The 9358-nt window shown below is 50.4% G+C and overlaps 1 protein-coding gene across 1 annotated transcript; it reads left to right on the forward strand.

Moving 5' to 3' along the window:
* The first annotated feature begins 2176 nt into the window (after window positions 1–2176).
* CAMP (cathelicidin antimicrobial peptide) lies at window positions 2177–4396 on the forward strand. Its single transcript, XM_047095533.1, has 4 exons — window positions 2177–2435; window positions 3313–3420; window positions 3558–3629; window positions 4198–4396. The coding sequence occupies exons 1-4, from the start codon at window positions 2238–2240 to the stop codon at window positions 4333–4335; spliced, it is 516 nt and encodes a 171-aa protein (XP_046951489.1). The 5' UTR covers window positions 2177–2237; the 3' UTR covers window positions 4336–4396.
* Window positions 4397–9358: the final 4962 nt, after the last annotated feature.

Raw genomic sequence — 9358 nt, forward strand, 5'->3', positions numbered from 1 at the left:
GCCCTGCTTGACCAAGAGGCCAGTGGGGCAATAGCTGGACTGTGAAACTAGGTTGCACAGAAGCCCGTTTCTCCTTCCTTTTCCCAAGGCTGAGTGTGCAACCAGCAGCATTCATCCAGGCTGCCACCTTCCGAGGTGCCCCACCCAAGCCCCCAAGAGTCCTACGGACCAACTGGAGCCAAGAGCCACCCCAGGCCTCACAGCCTCATGGCCATTCCACAGGAGAGCTGGGACTAGCATTTGTCTCATGGCCTCTGGACCCATCCATCTCTTTGGCTAATCACTTCTCCCAGCTATGCTTTCTCCACACCTGCCCCCCTCCCAGAATGGGCCACCCCAGCCTGGTGTCTCAACCAGAGCACTGGACAGGGAGTCATTTGGGATCAATTCAGAGGAGACTTCCTGGAGGAAGCAAAGAGGAGCAAAGAGGAGGAGGTTGCTGTGTCTGGTGGGAGGTCAGGGAAGTCTTCACAAGGTGAAGAGTGTGCCAAGCAGAGGGATCAGGTGCAGAGGTAGAGAAAGAGAAGGAGGCTCAGAGGGGTCTGAGCAGTTGGAGTCTATATGGCTTCCTGGTGCCTGGGGTGTGCAGGAATGATCACACTTCAGAGGAGAGAAGATGATGGTAGGAACCAGAACAGGGGTATGTGTGTCGGGGGGGATCAGAAGGGAGTGTCCCCAGGAGAAGGAGCAGGTGGGGCACTCCCCAAGCTTTCATCTCAAGGTTCATGCAGTGGCACCGAGCAAAACAGCAGACCAGGTGGCCCTGGGGACAACCAGGGGTGTTCATGGGAGTCTTGAATTCAGAGATGCAGACAAGGTCTGTCTGTGACAACTGGTGCCCTGAGAGGGGTGTCTCCAGGGAGGTGTGAGGGCTGGAAACAGAAGCATCCCAGGATACAACTCTGCAAGCCCCCATGTTAAGAGGAGGGGCTTTGGAGGAGACTGAGAAGGAGCACCAAGGGGGTGGGAGGGAAACCAGGAGAGTGGCATCAGGGGACAATGGAGCAGGGGTCATTAGTGCCTGCATAGGTAAAGCTAAGGCTTGAGAGTAACCACCACATCCAGCGAGGTCTGGTCAGCCTGCAGTGGCCCTGAGTGTGAGAGAGAGTGAAGAAGTGGGTCAGTGAGGGAATGACCTTTTCCCAGGCTCAGGTGGTGAGGAGCCAGGGCAACGGGCCACATCTGATGGTGGCTGGGGCCATTTTTAGACTGAGAAACGCAGCAGAAAAGAACCCAGGAAAAGGAGACAGACAGAGCTGAGCGCCTGAACTGGTTGAGGGCTGGGTCCAGAGAATAGGATGTTGTGGCCTTGAAGGTATCCCTTAGGACTGACTGGGTGGGCCACCTCACACCAGCCAGAGTGGCTAAAATTAACAACTCAGGAAATAGCTGATGTTGGCAAGGATGTGGAGAAAGCGGAACCCTCTTGTACTGTTGGTGGGAATGCACCAGTGGAGCAGCCACTCTGGAGAACAGTGTGGAGGTTCCTCAAAAAATTAAAGATTGAATTACCCTACAACCCAGCAATAGCACTACTAGGAATTTATCCAAATGATAAATTTGGATATATTTATATATCTCAGCAGTGAGAATGAAATCTTGCCATTTGCAACCACATGGTTGGAACTGGAGGGTATTATGCTAAGTGAAACAAGTCAGTCAGAGAAAGACAGATACCATATGTTTTCACTCATATGTGGAAGTTGAGAAACTTAACAGAAGACCATGGGGGAAGGGAAAGGACTGACTGGGTGGGTCAGGCTCTAGATGAGGGGTGGTTACTATTATTCATTCATCAAACATTAGCTGAGTGCCTACTGGGTGCTAGGCAGTGCCTAGAGCTGGAGATTGAATGGTGAATACACTATATTACCCTGATTCCCGAGGAGACCATCTGGGGAGAAGGATGTAGGTGCCTGTCTTCTTTTCTCTTCTGGAGGACTCAACTCTCTTGAGCAACCCTGGCAATGACCTGCCTCTGTGGGTCCCAGGAGAGGCCAAGACATTGTCAGGGAGATGGAGAAACTATTTCTTCAGTTGCACATAAGGTGGACTTTGCCCACTGCCCAGCAAGCCCTGTGAGGCAACAGCAGTAGGTGTGAGGCAAGCCTGAGCCCACATCCGGGCAGGCGGCTGTGATGGGCGGGTCAGGAAGGCTCCTGGTTGGATCTTTGCATCAGGCCCAGGCTGGGCATAAAGGAGGGACTTGCAGGTGGAGAGGAGGCCGACTGGGGACCATGGAGACCCAGAGGGACAGCCCTTCCTTGGGGCGGTGGTCACTGTTGCTACTGCTGTTGGGCCTGGTTATCACTCCGGCCACCCCCCAGACCCTTAGCTATGAGGAAGCTGTGCTCCGTGCTGTGGATGGCTTCAACCAGCGGTCCTCAGAGAAGAATCTCTACCGTCTCCTTCAGCTGGACTCACAGCCCGAGGGAGTGAGTCGAGGAGGGGATGGAGGGGAGGGAGGTTCTGCTCCAGCCAGTCTTGGCCATACTGTCCCTCCCATTGTTAACACTTTGTTCATGTCAGGAACCCCCCTCCTTTAAGTGTGATCGCACCTCTTTCAGGAGACCTTCCCAGAGCTGTACCCCCCATCAGCACGAGTGCTTCTTGTCTTAGAATCTCTGCTTCTTGCCTTAGAATCTCTATTATGTTGGGGCACCTGGGTGGCTCCGTCAGTTAAGCATCCAACTTTGGCTGAAGTCATGATCTCATAGTTCGTGGGTTCAAGCCCCGCATCAGGCTCTGTCCTGACAGCTCAGAGCCTGGAGCCTGCCTCAGATTCTGGGTATTCCTCTCACTCTGCCCCTCTCCTGCTCATGCTCTGTCTCTCTGTCTCTCAAAAATAAACATTTAAAAAATTAAAAAAAAAAAAAAAGAATCTCTACTGTGTGAAGAGGTGCCCCCCACCCTTACTCTCTCCCATTCAGGCTTCTGGAAGTTCCAGGGACAAAAGTGGGGTTACTGGCCCTGGGATGTGACTTCCCTGGAATGGCTCTGCTCAGCCTTGAGATTCCAGTGGCAATGTTTTGTCCCCAGGAGGCCCCTGCTTTCCCTTGGCTCCCTAAGGGGGAGGTGCTATTCATTAGAGCTTTCCTGAGGTCCTCTCCTGCTCTCTCAGCTTGGTGAGGGTAGAAATGGGCTTTGTCATCCTCACCTCCGTACCTTAGCACAGAGCCAGTGTCAGGCACATAGCAGGGGCTGTTGTAAGGCTACCCTCTTCGCTGGGTGGCTCGGGATGGGGCAGGGAGACAGATTAGTGAAGGCAACCATGAGCCTGAGTCTGGTCTTCCTGCTTGCTTCCCTGACCAGGACGGGGATCCAAACACCCCGAAGCCTGTGAGTTTCAAAGTGAAGGAGACTGTGTGCCCCAAGACGACACAGAGGCCACTGGAGCAGTGTGATTTCAAGGACAATGGGGTGAGGCTGGGGGCTCTGGCAGAAGCCCCCAAATGAGCTGAACAAGAGGCCTCCTGGGAATATTTCCAGGCACTGGGGTGAGGCTGGGAGGTTATGGCATAGGGGTTCCAATTTGACCTGGAGCCTCCTCTTCTCAGCTGGTGAAGCAGTGTGAAGGGACAGTCATCCTGGACCAGAACAGGGGCTACTTTGACATCAACTGTGATGAGGTGAGTGGCTCCCTGTAGGTTGCAGGGGTTGATGGGGTGGTGGTACATAGAACATCCTATGGGCCAATTAACCACTGTCCCATCCAGGGCACAGAAAGCCCCTCCTAGCCTGGGCTTCTCCCTCAAGCTGGGCCTCATCTCCAGGACCTCACAGGCTCTGTGATCCCTTAGTACAGGCTCTCAAAGTGTGGCCGTGAGAACTCGGTAATTTATTAGCAATGCAACTTCTCAGGCCCCATGCAGATCTGCAGAAATCAGATTCTGGGGTGGGGCCCAGCAATATGTACTTTAACAAACTCCAGGGGATTCTGACTCCTGATAAAGCTTGAGAACCACTTAGAGTAATACGCTTTCAGCTGTGAGACCCTGGGAAGCCCCTTGCTATCTCTGGGCTTCAGTTTCCTCATCTGTTTGTGGGTGTGGTGATTCAATCAACTACATACTCCAAAGGTTACAGCCAGAGGATGAACTGGGATGGCCCAAGAAGGGGGGTGTCTAGGAGGGGAGGGGTCTTGTCTTGACCCTGGGTCTAGCCCCCACAAAGAAACTGCTTCCTTCTGATACACAGATTCTACAAGTCAGGAAATTGGGCCAGCTGGGTGAGCTTATCCAACAAGGTGGGCAGAAGATTGTTGAGAAGATTCAGAAAATTGGCCAGAGAATCCGTGACTTTTTTAGCAATCTTCGCCCCAGGCAAGAGGCCTAAGGGTCTGCTTTTCCCTGGCTCAGGCTTCTGGACCCTGCAAAATAAATTTTTGTGAAAGCAACTTCCTCAAGTCTTCAATTGTACTTTTCTGTCTCCTCCCACTTACCATGACTTGAATCCTGAATTCCGGGAGGACGTGTGTGTGTGTGTGTGTGTGTGTGTGTGTGTGTCCATGCAAAACAAAAAGGTGGAGCAGCTATTTCACCCAGAAGGGCACGGGGTGAGGTGGCAGGTCCAGGAAAAGTGGCTCCATTCTCAGGGTCCTTCTCCCATGCCCATCACATGCTTCCCACCAGCCTCGTTGAACACCCAGTGTGACTTAAGGAGATCTACCCTGTGTGCAGTGGTAGTGTGGATGTGCAGAGCTGTTCCTACTCCTATGGAGGTGAAAGCCACTTTGTTAAACACAGAGACACAGGTCAGTCTCATGGCTGGCTGGGTTCTAAGGCCAGCCTGCTGGTACATTTCCCATCAAGTTCCAGTTGCCTTCCAACATCTTAACTCTGGAAAAGCCCACCACTTCTGACATCTCCTCTGGCATGGGAAAACTCACTGTTTCTTTAGCTGGGCAGCAGATTTAAGTTGTGGGCTTGTGTTTAGCGATCAAATAGCACCAACATTTTGTACCATTCAAAGCAAGAGTCTTGCTCAGGGGGCTGAAGAGCTCTGGCTAGGAGAGACAAGCAGGGTGACACACTCTGTTGCATTGGGTGTTTCAGACAACGTCCGTGTCTTGCCCACTTGCCATTCTGTAGCTGACCCGAAGCACCTGCGGCTCCTTGCTGAGGGCAGCCTGGAAGTACTTGGGAGTAGGCATTCCAGGGAGCAGCCTCAACCAACGATTGGTGGGAGTGGTGGAAACATATTTTCTCTTCCTCACTCCGTGGGTGGGCCCACTCCAAGATGTGTTACACATCTCCCAGGTCCCCAGCTGGTTGTGCCCCTGGCAATGACCTGTTCATGAACACCCCCTCTTCTGTCTTCTCTTCCTGCCCCGTCTCACTTCCTTACACTCCCGCTGCTGCTCTCTGTGTTTGTCTCCCAAATAAACTACTTCCACTTGCATCCTTGTCTTAGATCTGCTTCTGGGCCAACCTAAAATAAGACACAGACATCCAGCTCTGAGAGCAACAGGAGGCAGGATATCACATAGCATTTACTGTGTTATCTGTCATGCTTGCTTCTTCTTGGTGCGCAGGTCACACTAAGGTTTTCTGCTTTCAGTGGCTCCCACCTTCCACAGTGTGACCATATCAAGTGGGCTCCACTTGACTTTCCCTTCTGTGACAGCTGCTATTCATAAATTACTGAATTCCCTGTACCAGTTGTGGGCCATTGTTCTTATCACCCTGGAAGCCAAAGTTAATTGTCTCAGTGATGGGACATGGACTACTCTGATTACAAGGATCTGAAAAGGCTCTTGCTTTAGGAAATGGGTTTTCTGCTTCTACCAAAGGTGTTCATCTTTGTGCGCATTATTTAGTTTTTAAAATTTTCTCAATATTTTATTTAAAAACTAGTTAAACAGGGGAACCTCGCTGGGTCAAGTGGTAGAGCATGTGACTCTTGATCTCAGAGTTGAGTTCAAGCCCCACATTGGGTGTAGAGCTCACTAAAAAAAAAAAAAAAAAAATATATATATATATATATGTATAATATATATAGTGAATATAAAATATGAAAAATATATAGTAAAATAAAATAAAAAATTAAAAAGTAGTTAAACATACAGAACGATTGAAATAATTGTATAGTGAACATGTACTCATCTGTTAGAATCTACAATCACTATTTTACTTTAATTACTTTTGTAGTTGCTTTAGAGTCCATCCTCTGGCAGTTCCTTGGATGGTCTTTGCTCCTTGTGGCTGGTTTTGGGGTAAAAGCAGAGAACAGGAGCCGTACTTTGAGCCTGGTCCTTTTGGGGGAGGATGGCCCCCACAGATGTTTGCGATGAGAGAAACTACCCAAAAGAGACAAGATCAGAACATCTGGTGACTTTGACCTGTGCTGGTCACCGAGGCTGTGGGCTGCTGCCTCCAGAACGCATAGTAGGCACTCAAGAAATGGCAGTCCCTCCCTTCCCTGGAGGGGAGAGGTTTGGCTGATGGGTAACCTGTGTTTTCTGGTGATTCCAAGGACAACTTGGGTGACTCCAGACTGGAGTGTCCTTAAACACGAGGCAGAGGAAATGTGTTGTCTAGCTGTGGTCTCATGGTGAAAATCACTGATAGGAGCTCAGTGTCTGGGGCCACATTCCCTGGAGCAGCCTCAGGACACACAGCAGGTGAGGGTCAATAACTGGTGCCTTGTGACCAGCCAGAGGCCTCCCGTGAGCAGAGATGAGGGGGGTCCAGCTGGTCAGCATCTGCTCACCTGGGCCTCAAAGTCATTGTGTTGCTCCAGAGATAAGCAAGACTCTATTTGTGATCTCATTGTCAGTTTGGGGATCTTTGCTTGTTTTTGTTTTTAAAGCTCTTGATTGGTAGAAGGGCCTCTGAGCAACTAAATGGATCAGTAGTGTGGGTACTGAAATGTTTCCTTGGGTCTATATTATCCTCTTGCTGCTTGTAGACATATTGTTTGGCACCGTAACGTCCCTGTAATAAGAGCTTCAGCCTCAGAGCACGTGGGCTCATGGCTTTTATGAGATGAGGGTGGTTGAGCAGAGCTCCGTGGGGCAGGGGGGCATTTCCCCCTTTTCCACATGTTGCAGCCGGTCAGCCTGATGGTTTTTGTGACCACCAATGGTCTTCCACATTCACAAAGGCCTTTGTGGCATTTGAAAGACACTGAGCGCCTGTTTCTAGTTTGGCCAGATCCTGTTTCCAGGGATGAGGACATGTACATCAGTGTGGTTTTGAGGGGATCTGTGGTCTGGTTATAGTACGTCACCCTGCGGCTGTTCTGGGCCCCATGGGCAGGTCTGGCTAACCACCTCAGGAGCCTGGGGTACTGCATCCTTGACCTGGGGCAGAAAACCGAGCCTGTGGGATCCAGAAGAAAAATCTGAGCTGAAAAAGCAACCCAAGCAAGCTGTTGGTCTGCAGGGGGATAGGCCAGGAGGAGAATCCCCGTAGGAGGACCGGGGTGGGCTGGACAGCTGAACCAGATGTGGTGGTTTCACAAGGAGCCAGAAGGAATTTCCTCAAGCTGAACCTGCAGCCCCTTGGGCTTCTTCCAGAGCCGTCTGCAGCCTTGGTCAAGAGCAGGGAGGGGGCACTCGAGAGCCTCAACCAAAGTTAGCCACTGGGAACGTCTGCTCTTCTCCTCCCCTACCTCCTCCTTGAGGAAGGTAAAGGATAACCTCCCCACACTGCACACGGGGGAAAAAGCCCAAACAAACAAACAAAAAAAAACAGGGAAAAGTAAAAAACCACAAACGCCACACACAAGGTAGGAAAAGGTCAAATAACTTCCCCAGGACAGACAGATTTGCTAAAATTGCCTGAAAAGAGTTTGGTGAGCTAAACATAGCACAGTATCACCAACTGGGGAATGATCTTTATCGCATAATCCGTTGCACGTTAGGGAATGGAAATTTCACATTGACTAGTCCGATTCCAAAATCTGAATAAGGTTCAAATTGGCAAGCCTCCGCTACAATTGGTAAAAGAGAAGATGGTTTTCTTGCCCAGCGCCAAGCCCCAGCCTCAGAGCCATCCTGGGTCTTGCTTGCCCTTCCTGTCTGCCAGCATAGCCCCACCCCCGAGTGCACCCGGGATGTTCCACTTTTCATCCAAACACGGCTGTGCTCAGACCCATCCATACTTCCCCTCTACCCTGGGAGTGTTCTGGTTGACGGTTCCAGATCAAAGTCCCAGGGATGCAGAGAGGAGAGGGCCTTGTGTGGGCTGGGTGAGTCGGGGAGGTGGCTGTAACGGCTGTGGCTATCCTTGACCAGATAGAGTGAAGGAGGCTTCTGGATAAGGCTGCCTCAGGCCGGAGCTGTGGGGCACACTTTCTCCCATGGACATGCTTAATCCAGCCAGTCCCTAAATTACATTATTCCCTTTCTTCTTGGGATAATAATGCTGTAATATTTCCACAATAATGATGGTATAACGTCTGTAATTACAGCATGATTTTGAATCTGATTTCTTTACCTAATGGGTAATCACATCAGAACACAAGAAAATGCTGAATTTGTTTGTTTTAATGAGCCTAGTGTGAAATACTCAGCTCTATCTACAAAGGAAATCCCAGTTAAACTGCCTAGGGGTAGTGATTTTTAAGCCTCCTTCCCTGTACCTGAGAGGCGGTGTGTTGGATGGACACAGGACCCCTTATTTACATTTTGATGATGAGGAAATGAGGACTCCAAAGTGAGGAAGTGGTGGGTTTTGGATTTTCCATCAGTTCTTTTGGGTTGCAAATTCAGTGTCTTCAACCACAATATTATATTGCTTCTAAATTACTTAATATGAGATAACCCTAGAGGACCAAGGGTCACTAAAAAACATGGAAAGCATAAGGGAAAAATAAGTCCTCCACACTCCCTCCCCGCACCTGGCTGACTACTCCTGGATCTAAGACCTCTAGGGGCCTCTCCATCAGGCAGCACAAGGAGCAGTAGGTGCCTGCCACCTCCTGAGGGCCCAGCAGAGGGCAGAACTTGGTCACAGCCGGAAGGAGAGTTTGTGGCCCTGAGCACGTGGGGGTCATGGCCCTGATCACGTGGTGCCACAGATCCATCTCTTGAGGTCACAGCTCTGATCACATGGGCTCTGGTCATGTGAGGTCACGGTCCTGACCATGGTCCTGACCCATCAGGTGGGGTCAGAGGGCCACAGCCCTGAGAAAGGGGCATTAAAATCTCTCCCATCCTTTAATATATAACAACACCGTTCAGACTGTGGTCAGAGCAATAATTTCCCTTTGTCGTCTCCTTCCTCCCCTTCCCTTTTTCCTTCCATAGTTTTTAACAGGAAGAATGGCAATCAGTTTGCAAACCCCACAAATTGACTATTCCATCCATCTAACTCACTGACTATCTACACCTATGACATGCTATCTTGGCGTC

This window comes from Lynx rufus, unplaced genomic scaffold (assembly GCF_022079265.1).
Source record: "Lynx rufus isolate CCGP_SWC_20201006 ecotype Redwood Valley unplaced genomic scaffold, mLynRuf1.p SCAF_4, whole genome shotgun sequence".
Lineage (NCBI taxonomy): Eukaryota > Metazoa > Chordata > Mammalia > Carnivora > Felidae > Lynx > Lynx rufus.